The sequence below is a fragment of the Eptesicus fuscus genome, chromosome 17 (genome assembly GCF_027574615.1).
Source record: "Eptesicus fuscus isolate TK198812 chromosome 17, DD_ASM_mEF_20220401, whole genome shotgun sequence".
NCBI lineage: Eukaryota > Metazoa > Chordata > Mammalia > Chiroptera > Vespertilionidae > Eptesicus > Eptesicus fuscus.
In genome coordinates, this window is record NC_072489.1 from 55983799 (window position 1) to 55999089 (window position 15291).

General features: G+C 57.8%; 1 protein-coding gene across 1 annotated transcript; it reads left to right on the plus strand.

Moving 5' to 3' along the window:
* The first annotated feature begins 11523 nt into the window (after positions 1 to 11523).
* Positions 11524 to 13152, plus strand: LOC103288610 (homeobox protein MSX-3-like). The gene is made up of 2 exons (XM_008144371.3): positions 11524 to 11793; positions 12415 to 13152. The coding sequence occupies exons 1-2, from the start codon at positions 11580 to 11582 to the stop codon at positions 12825 to 12827; spliced, it is 627 nt and encodes a 208-aa protein (XP_008142593.1). The 5' UTR covers positions 11524 to 11579; the 3' UTR covers positions 12828 to 13152.
* The last annotated feature ends 2139 nt before the right edge of the window (positions 13153 to 15291 follow it).

The following is a 15291-nucleotide window of genomic DNA, read 5'->3' on the forward strand; positions in this document are numbered from 1 at the left end:
GGGTTTAGAGGCTACAGAGGGAGCATGAGCAGGGTCTCATGATGCTCAGAGGAAAGGGTGGGCAGGGACTCCGGACTAGCCTGGAGGAACCCTGATTCTTTGAGCTAGCCCCTGTCTCCTGGCTGGGGGAGCAGAGTTGTTGAGGGGTGCCCTCGCTTTGCAGAGGGAATTCCTGTGGGCTGGAGGCCGAGGGCTGCCTGCACACTTAGTCCTGGGTGCTGCCAGGCCACACAACCTGGATGTGCTCCCGGGCAAGGGACCTGGCCAGCAAGGGGTGTCCCCTGTGCCTGTCTGTGGCTGCCCTGCCCACGGGAGGGAGAGCAAGGTGGCAGGTCAGGACGGGATCTCTCTAAGACGAGGCACAGGTCTGAGCAGCCAACCCTTGACCATCCAGTAGCAGCACCTGCTCAGTGTGGCCCCTCACCTGGGCCTCTCCAGAGGTGGCCAGCTCAGTCCTCCTCTGTGGATGCTATAGGGTTCCCACCCTCCCACACTGGGCCACCCTCAGGCTCCTGTAACAAGGAGTGCACTGGCAGGAAGAGCTGACTTGTTCCAGGTGAACAGACGACTTTCTGAGAACACGTGTGCAGACAGCAAGTGCCACCCCTCCGACCTCCCCCCCACATCTCTGCTGAACAGGCCTCCCCCCAGAGGGCAGAGCTGGGTGCTGGAGGGATAGGAGCTGTATCCCCTTCAGCCACCAGCTCAAGTCCCAGGGAGGAACCCAGGATGGGCGGGGCAGCCTCCCAGACCTTAGGCCCCGCCTCCCCCAGCCACGGCCCCGCCCCCGTCCTGTCCCCGCCCCTGCCGGGCCGGCCCCTCCAGCGAGCAGCCCAGCTGAGCAGCGCTGCAGCCCCGGACACCGGGCTGGTTTTAATAAAGTTGAAAAGGAAAGGATGAAAAGGAGCTGAAACCGAGCGGCCGGACGGCAGCCCCGGGCGCAGGGTGGGAGCGCTCTGGGCGCCGCGACGCCGGCTGGGGCTTCAAAGGAGCAATTACTCGGGGCGGGCGGCGGGATGCCGGGGGCGGGGCGGGAGGGGAGCGTAGGGGACAAGGCCTGAGAGGCGGGGCAGCGAGGTGGGGAGGGGCGAGGCCGGGCTGGGGGAGGGGAGACCGCAGGAGGACGGGGAGGCCCGGCGCCTTCCACCGGGGCTGCGGCCCTCCCCACGGAAGCACGCGCGGGCGGGGCGCGCCGGGTCGCCCGTTGAGTGGCGCATCCATTGTGCCGGCGCTGTGAGCGGCGACACGCTCGGAGCCCGCTCCCCGGTGACGTCTCAAAGAGCCTTTGACGGGGAGCCCCCTGGCAGGAGGGCTCACCTGCAGAGAGGCTCTATAGAGCCTTTGAAAGCGCAGCAGCTGCCAGGGGCTGTCGGCGGGGCACCTAGGGGGCCCATGAATGAGAGGCCACTTGGAAACAGCAGGCTTGTGCCAAGCCCGCGGGCTGGGAAAGAAAAGTGCTCTTCATCGGTGACTCCGCGTTTGAAGGGGACCCTTTCTCCGCCGCGGAGCCCTCATGTGCATGACAAAGGGGCCGCGGGCGCGGGCCGGGAGGCGGCGGTCCCAGCCGGGCGGCGGTGCGCTCAAGTGTGGCGGGTCCACCCCGACGTGGAGCCCGGCCCTGTGCCCGGCCGTGACCCGGGCCTGGCCGGTGCTACCCTTCGCCCCACACTCCAGGGCGCTCCTGCCGGGAAGCGGAGGGTCTCCCACTCCGGCCTCTCCCTCGGCAAGTGGCGGAGCATTAGCCCTGGGCCATCCCCGATTTTGCCCAAACCTGAACTGCCTGTTCGGCACCCACAAAGGAGAAAGTGGGCCTCGGAGCCCTTGTGGCCACCGCGCCCTGAAGTAGGGAGCCAGGTTTTCCTCTTGCCCCCGGAGACTGCCCTCGGGAAAGACAGGCAGGCAGTGGCCACCTGAGGCCAAAGGGCTGAGGCTCTAGTACAACCTGAGCCTGGGGGAGGGGAGAGCAACCCCCCCCCAGCCCCCCAACCGCCCCCCAACACAGTTAATAGGCCCAGAGGTGCTGGGCCTGCCCTCCCACAGCCCAGCACCACCCCCGCCCTGTGAAGGAGGAGCAGGAAGGCTGCTCTGGGGAGAGGCCGGGCAGTGGAAATGCTACTCACCAAAGTGTCCTCACTGGGTACCCGGGGAGGGGGGAGGGAGGAGAGCCCCCTGGGGAGGGGACAGCTAAGCCCGTGCTCACCCCTTGGGTATCTGGGACCCAGCCTCAGCTTGCTGCCTGAGCTGGGCTTTCTGCATCCCATACCCACCCCATCCTGTCCCGGTGGGGTGCCTTTTGGAGCACTGTGAACCCCAGAGCACAGGGAGCCCTTTGCCTTGGCCCTACAACCCTGGCATCCTGAGCTCCTTGCTGCCAGCTTCTGGTCGGATGGGCACCTCCAGGATTTCACACACGTGCCCCAGAGTTGGTCCAGTGACTTGGTGCCAGGCCAAGGGGCAACAGTTTAACAGGAACACAAGGAATGGGGTCCCTGCTGAGGCTTGGCCATCAAGGGAGTAAAGAATGATCCAGAACCCGGTGTTAGACAGGGCCCAGTCCGTGGTTGGCCCAACCTGTACAGTATAAATGCTGCTGGCTGCCGGGCCCCAGCTGCACAGACACCACACGTGTGGGTCAGGGGTCTGGGACGCATGAGAGCACCTGGGGCCTAAACACTCCAGGCAGACAGGTGCCAACTTCCATGCTGGCAGTGAGCTTCCCCCACTAAGTGCCTGTTACCCCGTCCCATCTGGGGTCTGGGGCCTAGCCCCATCTCCAGCCCAGACACCCGCCCAGCAGCCTCCTGCCCGCAGGACTGGGGAAGAAACAGTGGGCGGGCAGACCCACAGTTCACTCAGCTGCTCAGTCTTAAGTGGTCTTTTAAACCAGAATTAAATTAGATACTCGATTGTTAATGCCCCTGTATCTTAGATTGTTTTCAAAGTAACAAGCCTTGGGCCATGAACCATCTGCAGACATACGCCACTGCCTGCTCTCTTTGATCAAGAGGAATTCCGCAGGCCCTAATTGGCCCCCTACTCCCTGCAGAACTCCTGATTGCAGCCCCCTCCTCCCACCCGCTGAGGGAGGGGGTGGGCTCTGGGTCAGGTCTCAGCAGTCCCCGAGGACAGGCGGACACTGTCAACTGCTGGAGTGATCTGTTTGGCAAGAGCAGATAACAGCCCTCTGATGTGAGCACCAGAGTGATGCTGAACCCCCTCCTACTCCCCCTCTCCCCCCCACACCCATTTAGAACAAAACTCATTTAGTGCCAACCATGGTTTTCATGACCCTGTGGATCCTGCTTTCCCTCCGGCCTCACCTTCTCCTTCCGCATGGCCTCCCTGGCCTAGCCTCTGTCCCTACAACACTCCTGGCATTAGAGTCTCTGCTTCCCCCAACCTATCATTTCCTGAGTGTGGCGAGTGTGCTGGTGTGACCCTCTGCCCAGTGCCACCCTCATTCACTCTGTCCCTGGAGAGGTGGAGGCACTTACCCAGCAGCCACTGCAGAGGGTGGACAGGGACTAAGTGGCCTGAGGCCGCCTTCCCCATGACCAGGCACGGGCCCAGGTGGTAAGGGGTGGGCTGGGGAGGCTGCCCCCACTAGGGCTGGCCTATTTGGCTCCCACACCAAGTTACTGCTTCCAACTTGGCCATTTTCAGGAACTAAGGCCATCCGCTCAGAGACACACTTCTTGTTGTGAATTTCCCAAGTGTCCAACTGTGAATGAAACTCCAGGACAGCCCCAAGATCTCCCATCTGGTCCTGACCCGCCTGCTCAAGGTGGAGGCCCCAACTCTGGAGTCTGGAGGTCCTGGACCTCGACCAGGCTGAGCACGAGCCACAGAGAGCTGGCCTGTCAGCTCGATGCCTGTGTGTGCCGGTCCTGGACCCAGACCCCCAGGACCCCAAAGGCTCAGGGCTGAGTGAGAGCAATTGGCCTGGCCTGTGGCCATGGCCAGGCTGCACCATCCTGAGCCCACATGTGTGGTCTTCCTCTGCTCGCAGGGAGCTGAGGCCCAACAGGATTAGGCAGGATTACAAGCCTCCCACAGAGGCTCAGCAATTTGAGTGGCCCTCCCGCCTGCCTGTCCTGGCTGGGCGCTATCCCTGCTGCAAGGTGGGTCAGGGAGGGCTGAGGGCACTTTTGCAGAACCCCCATTTCTCAGTGGGCGGAGAGCCTGTTGTTCATCAGCTGACCCAGAGACTGGCCATTGGTACCCTCTCCCCTCGAAGCCCGGGCAGCCAGAGCCAGCACCATTTGGTACAAGACCCGGGAGGAGGGGGATGGGAGGGAAGTGGGCAGGGACCTTGCTGACCAGACTGATGGATTGCTTTGTAAGTTTGCTTCTGCTTATGTGGGGGAGACTGAACAGGGAACTGAGGCCCAGAGAGGTTAAGATGGCAGGTCAGATGTCACAGCCCCTGAGCAGAGCCAGGATGAACCAGGAATGCAACTTGAGCTCCAGGTCTGGAGGCTGCATGCACCACCTCGGACCCCCCTTGTCGCCCCTTTCGAGTCCCATGTACCACCAGCCCTTGTGCTCAGCTCTGAGCTCCAGGAAGGTGGGAGAGACCAGAGATAGCACATGCCGGGCAACGCAGGGGAGTGCTCAGGACGGTGAGGGTCTGAAACCTGGGCACCTCTCAAATGCCAATTCATGCCCACAGGCCTCAGCAGCTAGATCCTCCAGTGTGTGGAGCTCGGCTGGCCTGCTTTTGGCCCAGGACGGTGGGTGGATGGGCCGCCCTAAGCAGGGGCTCCCAGGAATCTCCCCAACCTCAGGCTTCTCACAGTCTGATGTTGCTCATTCCTGGGGAACACGGAGATCTTCCCTTGGGATGGAGGGAGAAGGAAACAGAAGGAAATGAACATTAGCAGAGTTGAGGCTGCATTTGTTTTGAAACGACACGGTTTTTAAAGTCAGTGACTAGCAGTAAGGAGAATTCAAGAAGGGGCTGTGTCAGCCCTCAGGCTATGGGGGTTCTTCTCTCCCGGTAGGTATGGAATTCTGAGGGTGGCACTGTCCTCCTGTGTCGTACTCCAGGGCCCGCCCTGCGGAGGCCAGAGCCCCTCCATACCCCTCTGTCTTGGGACCACTCCCCTGGGATTCACAGGCCTTCCTTAAACCACGTCTAGCTTCTCTGGGCTTCTGGAAACCACAGGAGTGGGGGTCTGGAACCAAGGTTTCAGCTCTGAATTCCAGGCCCAACTAGGAAATGACCAACAGATCTTCTGGATTCCACATGAAGGTCTGAGTGGACTGCCTGTGGTGGCCTCTCCATGGCATGGCCCTGGGGCACAGCTGCTCTGCAGCAGAGAGAGGTGACACACCCTTGCACCTTCCCTCCCCAGCTCAGCTGGCTGGCCAGTCCCCCCAGGCCACCAGCAAGCCTGTGACAAGACTTCTGAGGCCAGCTGCCCTGAGTCAGACTGTTTTTCAGAACACGTTCGTCCACAAGAGCCAGCCATCAAAAACGGCTTTAGTGTCTAAGCGGAACTCTGGGTGAGAACAAAATAAGCACAAAAGTGTCAGGCACTTTCTGCTTAGAAATCGGTGACATGTCCATGACCCTGTGACCCCATTAAGGACCTTTCCTGCGATTTGTCCAGGACAGCACCTCCCGCCCCACCATGGGCCCGGGACATGCATCGTGTAGTGAATGTGGTGTTTGGGCAACGCGGGGGCTAAGTGGCAAGTGACCACCCTCCTCCTGGGGCCTTGGGTGGGGCTGGCCCAGCTGACCTCCTGGGGAAGGGGCTAGGCCACAGTGTCCATCCCTAGGGGCTGAAACGGGAGCAGAGGAGCCTTTTGGAGCCTGGTCCAGGGTCCCAGGGCTGTCCTTCCCACAGTCCCTGCCTTGGGGGCATGTTATTCCAGTTTACAAAAGCGGGGACAGGGTGGGGGGAGTGCAGAAAATGGAGAGGCAGGAGAAAGGCGTCTGCTGTTTTGTCTGTTTTTCGAGCCTTCTTGTCCCAGGGTTCCTGGCCGAGTCAGAGTTCTTCGAAGGCGAAGCCGAGCTCTTTTGAGGTCTCCCCAGAGGAGGCCCTGGGGGGCTGCAGCCTCTGCAAGGATGTGCTGGCCCTGGGGACAAAGGAAATCAATTCTGGGTTCTCCTAGCAGCTAAGTGATCCGCGGCCCCAAAGTGATTTTCACAGCCCGAGATGCCCAATTGTATTTTCCAGCTCATTAACCCTGAGCACAAAGCGCCGTGTCCCCAGGCCCCAGCCCGGCTTCCACTCCAGAGCCCAGGCAGACTGGGATTCCACCCGTCCCTCCCCGCCTGGAGACCAAGCTGCCCATTGTCCCCCAAGGTACCGCCTGTTTATTCAGTCCCTTTGAACACTTCTCACACACTGTGGGCAAGCCTGGGAGAGCCCTGCTTCCCCCAGAGGACACCCCCAGCCATGGTTAAAGGAGCCAGGCACCACAGCAGAGACTGGGATGCAAACTTCTCTAGTGAAGGTGCTGGGGTGCTCCAGGCGGGGCTGGGAGAAGGCCTTCGGGTGGGGAGCAGTGGCCCAGGAAGACCCCTCTGTCTCTTCCTCAGGTGGGGTTTGGAGTGTCTGCCTTCCCAACCCATACTACTGACCTGGCACCCATTCGTGGCGCATTCATCTATGGTCCTTGAGGGCAGGTCCCTTTAACAGTGAGATGGCTGGGGGTAGGGGAAGCCTGGTACCTGGCAGCAACCAGTTTGGGCCACTGCTTCCTGCAGCGCCTGGAAAAGCAGTAAGGCCTCGAACTACGGAGGCCTGCCTTCTGCCTTCCCTCTCCCCAAAGGTGGAGGCTGCCTCAGGACTCCTGGCTGGGACACCAAGCTCCAGGCTGTCACTTTCTCCTTGTGGCCACATCATCCCTCTGCCCAACTGCCATCAACAGACGTCCATGAACTTCCCAGAGTCCTTATAGTAGGCTTGCAGGTGACTTGGAGGTAAGAGGGGACCCGGGGCACCCCAGTCCCTCCACGTGCTTCCAGAATAAAACCCCGACTCACAGCCCAGGACCCACCCTCTCGCCCCAGTTCCCCCATGCCCACACTCCAACATAGGGCCTCCTGCTGCTCCTACAAGTCCCTCCTCAGCCAGAGGGTCCTGACAAAGGGCTCTTCCCCAGAGAGACCTTCCATGTGCTTTGCGTTTTCCAAAAATGGCCAGAATAACACACGCTCTTTCATCCCCTAGATCAGTGATGGGCAACCTTTTGAGCTTGGTATGTCAAACTTCGCCAAAAAACTGAGCATAACTCAGGTAGTGTGTCACTTTGAGGAAAAAACATTATTTCGCGATATGTATAGTTTAAATAACATAAATGTTTCATCCTCGGCATGCGGCCGCCTCAGCGGCCGCGTGTCATCAGAAATGGCACTGACACGCGTGTCAGAGGTTCGCCATCACTGCCCTAGACTCTGGGTGGGCCGTTGTAACTCCTGGGAGGATCCTGATGGAGAGACACTGACAGCTTCTCAGGCTTCCACCTGGCTCGCTCTGAGCATCCTGGCTTCTCTTCTTGGAGCACTGAGGACCCTCCCTGGAGTCCCGTGGCCCCTCCTCTGAGCACCATGGCCCTGGCCTCTGCCCTCAACACCTCTCTTTTTCCAGCTTTCCCTTTCCTCCTCCCAAGTCAAGGCCTGTACAAAGGCTGCCTGCATGGCTCGCCCCCAGAATGGACCCTTAGCACTGCCTTGCTGGCCTCCCTATGCTTTCTGCTCCGAGTGATGCAAATGCACCAAAAATTGTAAACTACATGGAGAAATAGAAGAGACTTTTTAAAAAATCTCTTTAAAAGATAACTGACCATTTAAACAAATGACATCGATCAGCGTGGGATTTATAACACATAGAAATAAAAAGTCCGACAATAGCATCAGGCTCGGGAGGGAGAAATGGAGATCCCAGATACTACTGTAAAGTTCTTGTACTATATACCAAGTAGGATGATATCACTGGCAGGTATGTTGTGATAAACTGATGATGTATAATGTCAACCCCTAAAGCAGCCACTAAAATAATAATAAAAGAACTAAAGCTAAATAAGTCAACAACAAAGGAGATATGTTAAAGTAAAAAAATACTCAATTGATCAAAAGAAGAGAAAAGACTGAACGGAGAACAGATGGGAATTTATAAAATAATTAGTAAGGTCACGGGTTTAAACCTAATCATATCAATAAGCACACAAATGTAAATAGTCTAAATATCTAATTTTTAGAGAGAGAGGAGGGGAGAGGGAGAGAGAGAGAAACATCAATGTGAGAGAGAAACATCCATTGGTTGCCTCCCACATGAACTCCGACCCAGGAAAGAACCCATTACCTGGACATGTGTCTTGACTGGGAATTGAACCAACGACCTTTTGGTGCAAGGGATGGCCCTCAACCAACTGAGCCACACCAGCCAGGGCATGAAGAACTCTTTAAAGATAAAGACACAACTATGTTTAAAGTAAAAACACTAAAAAGAGAAACCATGCTAACATGGTCAAAATGAAACTAGAGTCTCTATTCTAATATTAGACAAAGTTGACTTCAGAACCAAGAAATTAAAGCAATAAAGACTACTTCATGTTGATAAAGGAGTCAGTTTGTCAAGAGGGCATAACATTCTTAAACATTTATGAACCTAATAATGAATGAAGTAAAAACAAATAGAACCATAGAGAGAAATAGACAAATTCACAGTTACTATTAAAGATTTCAATACCCCTCTCTCAATAACTGATGGAACAAGTAGGCAGAAAATCAGCAATGATACAGTGACAGGTGCATATCGACCAACTTGACCCAAGTGACACTTACTGACCCGCCTTCTCTGCCCCCCCCCCCCCAAGCAGGACAACAGAACATTGACTAATACAGGCTATATTTGGGGCCATAACACAAGTCTCAATAAATGTAAAAGGACTTATGTGAGACAAAGTGTGTTCTCTGACATGGAAGTAAACTGAAAATCAATACAGAAACATCCCGGGAAAATTCCCAAGTAAATACACTTTAATCCAGGGTCAAAGAGGAAATCAAAAGGGAAATTCATATTTGGAATTGAGTGAAAATGAAAACATATCAAAACTGTGGGATGCCAACCCTAACCGGTTTGGCTCAGTGGATAGAACATTGGCCTGCGGACTGAAAGTTCCCAGGTTCGATTCCGGTCAAGGGCATGTACCTTGGTTGTGGGCACATCCCCAGTAGGAGGTGTGCAGGAGGCAGCTGATCGATGTTTCTCTCTCATCGATGTTTCTAACTCTCTATCCCTCTCCCTTCCTCTCTGTAAAAAATAAATAAAATATATATTTTTTTAAAAAACTGTGGGATGCCACTAAAGCAGTACTTAGGGGGAAATTCATAGTACTGAATGTTATATTAGAAAAGAAGAAAGGGTTTGCCATCATTTCAGGGGCACACCTGGGATGGGGATGGGCACCAGCCTGAGCATCTACAAGCCTCAAGAAGGACCAGCTGTGCCCAGCCTCCTGTCCACAGAACACACCTGTCTGGCCTGCTCCTGGGCCCTGCTCTTTGTCCCACCTGGTAGCCAGGGACAGTGTGTAGGCTCCCTTTACACATGGGACATGGGTTTTTGAGCCCAAAGCCACCATATGACAGAAGTGAGGTCCCTTCTCACCCTTACCACCCCATGCCCCACCTCCCATCCCAGGGCCTCTTCTGGCCATCCCCCCATCCCCAGGGGCTGGAGATACTGGTGTGCTGGAGGCTGTTTGTGCTGAGCATTGGGTCTGTGTTCTCATGACCAACCCCCCTCTTTTCCCCCCAGGGACTCTGCCCCACCTGCATCCTTCCTCCCTCCTCTACTTCCCTGTGGTGCCATGCCAGATAGAGGCTTGGTCAGCACCGGCCCGGCCTTGCTCTCTTCAGGAGGGTCAGACACTAATTCAGACACCCACAAGGAAGGGCAAGACTGATGAAGGTTGGCACCCATGCCTGGCCCTGACACCCCATCCTTCCCTTTTGCCAGCCAGGCCACAGCTCAGGCACCCACTCATCCACCCAGACACCACCTTCCCAGAGTCCTGAGCGGATGTGGGGCAGGCTGGGGCAGCTGGCTGTCATCCTTATTAAAATTCTTCTTCAAACACTCCCGTGAGTGGCCTGCTAAAGATAAACTACCAGGAGAGAGACCTTCAAAGAAAATGCTTTAATGATGCAATTATCTTCAATCAACTCAGAACATCTTTATTACATTAGTAAGGGGCAATCCATCTTGGAATATAGAAAGAGCTGATCCTGCAGCAGACACCAGGCCTGGCCCTGGAGCCGGTCTGAGGGCCCCTTTCAGCCTTGCTTCTACATTTGCATGGAGAAAAAAACTTTCTAATTGAATTTTTCTGGCTGAGCTAGACGGTTACACTGTCCCCAAAAGCTGGATTTCATTAAAGCAACTTTGGTTTCTCAAAAAATAAATATAAATGGATTTAGGTTGCTGTTTCTGTGTTCTGGGATATTAACAAGATAGTAAGTCGTTACCCGCTAAACCAATCTCATGATTTATTCTAAAACTCAAGGAGAGATTGCGGAGCGGCGCCTCCTCTGTAGCGCTCAAGAAGGTTTTAAACCAAAGATTGGTCCAGTTTTGGAAAAAGAATCCGAGTAAGCACAGGTTTCTGTCGGGCCTCCGCTTCTCTTCCGAGCCAGGTCCCCGGTCTCACGACGATTTTCCGAGCAAGTGCGGGGCGAAAGAGACAGAAGGTGGACCTAACACCCAGAGGCAGACTCCGCGTTCCTGACCAGGAGCCCCTCCAGGGTCCCCACCGGCTGCTCCTAGAACCCGGCCGCGGGACAGGCAGTGGGAGGGGCGGCCCCTGACCCCGAGGACGCTCTGCCGCTACAGGTGCATGAAAAGCACTCAGAGGCAAGGGCACCTCGGCCCTACTTCAAGGCGGTGGAATGGAGGAAGCCCAGTTCCCAGTCTGCGTGCGGGGTCCGTCAAATGGGCCCCCAGGGTGAGCAGAGAGCGCCTGGGCCCAAGTGGGCACGTGCCGAGGGTTCCAGCTTGGGGTTGGGGTGCAGCGGCAAGAACAGCCGGCGAGCGACGGAGAGACGACGAGGCGGGAGGCGCCTGGCGCCAAGCTCTTCGCTGCGCAGGATCTGCGCGCGGTCAAGGGCGGGTGCTCGGACCACGACTTCGCCCCGTCGCGCCCGCTGTCCACTCTTCGGAGTGGGGAGGCTGGGGTCAGCTCCGGGTGCTCCCGGGGAGTCTCAGCAGCCCCCAGGACAGGAGGAGCGTGGGCCGCGCACGCAGCGCTCCGGGAGAAGGCGGCGGGCACAGGGAGAGCGCCGGGGCGCGCCAGGAGGGCTCCGGCCCGGGAGGGATGCGCGGGTGCCAGGCGGCGGCCCCGCCCTCCCCCATCCTTTCCGCCCCCGGGGTCAGCAAAGCCAATGGACGCCTGGGCCATGCGACAGCGGCCAAGGCGATTGGACAGCGGCTCATGAAAAGGACACCGCCTTTTTATAGGGTACGGAGGGCGGGGTCGCCTCCGAGTCCCAGGCAGCCGCACGACGTGCTGGCCCCGCGACGCGCCGGCCGGGCCCCGCAAGCCCCGCGCCCGCTGGCTTGCGCATGGCCCCGGCGTCGCTCGGCATGAACTCCCCTGGGCTCAGGACGTGTGGCGGGGACCGCGCGGGGCCCGGCCCGCTGCCCTTCAGTGTCGAGTCGCTGCTGGAGGCGCAGCACCGGCTGGGCCCGGAGCCCGCGGAGCCCCGGGAGGAGAGGCCGCGGGGCGCTGCGGAGTCCCGGGCCAGGTTCCCGCCGGCCGCCCGCTCGTCCTCCCCACGTAAGTGTCCCGTCGCACGGTCCCAGGCCGCGAGAGAGCCCGTCTGGGGCAGCTCGAAGGACCAGGGCGGGAGGGGCGCTGTCGCTTCTAACTTGGGAAAGTCACCAGCCACTACCCGCCCTGCCTTAGGGCCAAGAGAGAAGCCAGCCCACCCGAGCCCTCGGGCGCGCGCACGCCCCGCAGCCGTTCCCGCGCCCCACACAGCTAGCCTCTCGCTCTCCCTGGGAGCGGAGTGGGCACCCCAAAGCCCTGAGGCTTCTTGGAGCCCCGGCCGTCCCCAGGACGGCGAACTTCCGCTTCGCCAAGCCCTCATCTCTGCGCTCCTCGCCGTTATTGAGGCGGCCTCCAGCACAAGCTTCTCGCCTCTCCAAGTGGGCAGAGTTCCCCTCCTCCCTGGGGTGCGGGGCCGTAGATTTGGGGAGCAAGAGCCCGAGTCCACAGTGGCCCGCCCCTACACGCACCGTCTCCCCGGTGCCTTGCTTATCTTACCCCCGCGGCATTTGGGGTCTCGTCTCCTCTGTGGGCGCGATCACAGAGCCCGGGAGGGGATCCAGGAGCGTCGGAAAGGGGAGCGCACTGCCGGCGTCTGAGTACCCAATGTGTGCTTCTCTTTCCTCCCAGGCGCCCCCAGCCCTCCGCCCTGCACCCTCCGAAAACACAAGAACAACCGCAAGCCACGGACGCCCTTCACCACCGCCCAGCTGCTGGCGCTGGAGCGCAAGTTCCGCCAGAAGCAGTACCTGTCCATCGCCGAGCGGGCCGAGTTCTCCAGCAGCCTGAGCCTCACCGAGACGCAGGTGAAGATCTGGTTTCAGAACCGCCGGGCCAAGGCCAAGCGGCTGCAGGAGGCCGAGCTGGAGAAGCTGAAACTGGAGGCCAAGCCGCTGCTGCCCGCGTTCGCGCTGCCCTTCCCCCTGGGCACCCACCTTCAAGGCTCCCCGGGCGCTTATGGCGGTGCTGCGGGCACCCTGCCTCAGGTGCCAGGACTCTTCGCAGCGCCTATCACCGCTTACGGCGTGTATTACCTCTCCTAGGGGACTTGGGCACACGCCTTGCCAGGTGGTGGCCTGGGGGGCCGCAGGGGAGGGAGGCGCACGACAGGGCGAGCTGCGCACCCCAGTCCTCCAGGAAAACCCCCAGCGTCCCGTCGGTCTTTTTTTGTTTTGCTTTTCAGGTTTTTGTTGTTGCTGATACAATGTTATAATTGATGCCTCAAGCCTATTTGTGGGTATCTGACAGCTATTTAAGAACTTTAAACAAAAATCATGTTCATTCTAGACACTTTCCTGAAAGACAGTGAACATAGTTTCATACGGTGTCCTCGAAATGGGCCGGGTCGAGCTTCCTATTTTGTACAAGGCAGCCAATAAAGTATTCTGAAGTTTACTCGGTGAGACCTCCCTCTGACGCCCCTGCTTCCGTAACCGGCTCCTCTCAGGATTCGACAGACTGTCTTGGGGCAGCAAGAAACGGATTCCCGCAAAAGAAATGAAAACAGTTTGGTGCCAGGACTGCTGAAATGAAGGGCACTGATTACTAATGAGGTGCGTTGCCATCGTGGCAGAATGGAAACTTTCACTCGTAGTTTAGGGGATTTTTTTCCGCATTTATTTTTTATTAGAGCCTGGGGTAAGGTGCTTGCTGTCTGTGTGTCTGTGTACGTGTGGGATGTGGGTGTGTGTAGGGGTGTGTCCACGCAGAGAGGCAGGATGGCCTCGGAGCTGCAGATGGGCATGGAGAGCATGCCCTGCCGCTGGGCTCCCCAGGGATCCTAGACTGGTGCTAGGCTGGGGAGGAGGAGGAGTTGCTAAGGCTCAGGGTCCATACAAAGGGCATTGGCTAACTCGGCCAGGATGGCCAGGGACCTGCTGGTCATCCTGCTCTGCTTCTTTGCAACACGCTGTCAGTTCAGGTCTCCAGGGCCCGAGGGAGGAAGGTGCCGGTCTGACCTTCCTGAGGCTTCTCCCAGCTGCCTCAGCTCTCCTGCTAGGCTCTGCACTGAGACTGTCAAGGTGCCTGGGGCGGGTGGGAGCCCCCTGGACCCTTCAGCCTGACCCTCGCTGTGGGCAGCCCCCTCCCGCCTTCACCCTGCCTCCCGGCTGTAGCCAGGACCCGGAGGTGACCATAGGGAGGGGAGGCCGGGCCCCTTTCCCTAGGTCGCTGGTGCTGGCTCTCCCTGGGCCTGCCGCTCAGTTTTACTCGCTCAGGGGGCTGCTGAGGTGCTGCCCCATAGGGAACAGCCACGGAGAAGTGGAGAAGTCCCAGAAGTAGTGATGATAGTGCACTAAACTGCCTATGACTGGCCATTATTCTCCCTGTGTTTCTGGAAAACAATTCACAATGGATTTTAAATGGAAACTAACCCAATTCTTGAAGTAGAAGCTGCTGGAAATGAAGGCTGATAATGAGAGAGGCATCCTCACATTCCACACTGCCATCCCTCCCAGGCCTGTGCCCATGGGGCTGAGCTGTTTAAACTCAGAGCCCAACTCCAGTCAGGGTCTTCAGGGACAGACCCACCCTGTAAATACACCAGAGAAGGCGGTGGGCCGTGGCACAAAGGGAGCTTGAGAGGGGCTGAAGGGCCTGAGAGCCATGACCCATGACCTGACCTGACCTGACCCATGTGCCTTATGCCTCACAGAGCATAGTCGTTGCTTTTTAAGGCTACTCAGAACCTTGATCCTCTTCTCACATCTGAGTTTTGTGGGGTTTTTTTTAAGTATACTTGTATTGATTTCAGAAAGGGAGAAGAAGAGAGAGATAGAGACATCAGTGATGAGAATCATTCATCAGCTGCCTCCTGCACACTGGGGATCCAGCCCGCAACCTGGCATGTGCCCTTGACTGGAGTCGAACCTGGGACCCTTCAGTCTGCAGGTCAATGCTCTAGCCACTGAGCCAAACCAGCTAGAGCACATTAGAGGTTCTTAAAAGCACCCCAACCCTACTAGAGAGGAGGCCTTTGGAGGGAGGCTCTGCAGGCGGTCCCCATTCTGCCAGGCCTACCCCCATAGCCTGTATTTGATCAAAAGAGAGCTGACCCGTTGTTTCTATCCACGGGCTACCTTCAGCATAGGTCTGGGTTCCACATGCCTGCCCAAACCTGCTTCTCCCTGCTGTGGCTCCCGGTGCCCCTGCGGTGTGCTCTCTCCTTAGCCACCTGGTGACCATCGATGAGAGGACTGCAGACTCTCATCTGCTCTGTTCCTGCCAGGAAGACACCAGCCAGGCACTCTGAGCTCTGGTGCCAGCCCCTTCCCTCTGCCCGTGGCTGTCCTTCCTTGGGGAGGCTGACCGCCCTGCCCCAGGCGCCACCTGTCAGTCTTCTCTGTCACTGCCCCCTAAACAGGTTTGCTCAGAGCTCAGTAGAGGATGACCCAGGATCTCTCAAATAGGCACAAGTTCTCACTGATGGCACCCTGCCCACTCACCCCTCCAGAGGTGCCAAGACTTCATAAATCTTCCTGAGCATTATCCCGCACACCAAAAGGTTGC

Bases quoted from the DNA above. Each gene is read 5' to 3' on its own strand.
- LOC103288610 (XM_008144371.3), top strand. From the start codon at position 11,580: ATGGCCCCGGCGTCGCTCGGCATGAACTCCCCTGGGCTCAGGACGTGT. The intron at 11,794-12,414 runs GTAAGTGTCCCG...CTTTCCTCCCAG, and splicing joins CGCCCGCTCGTCCTCCCCAC to GCGCCCCCAGCCCTCCGCCC.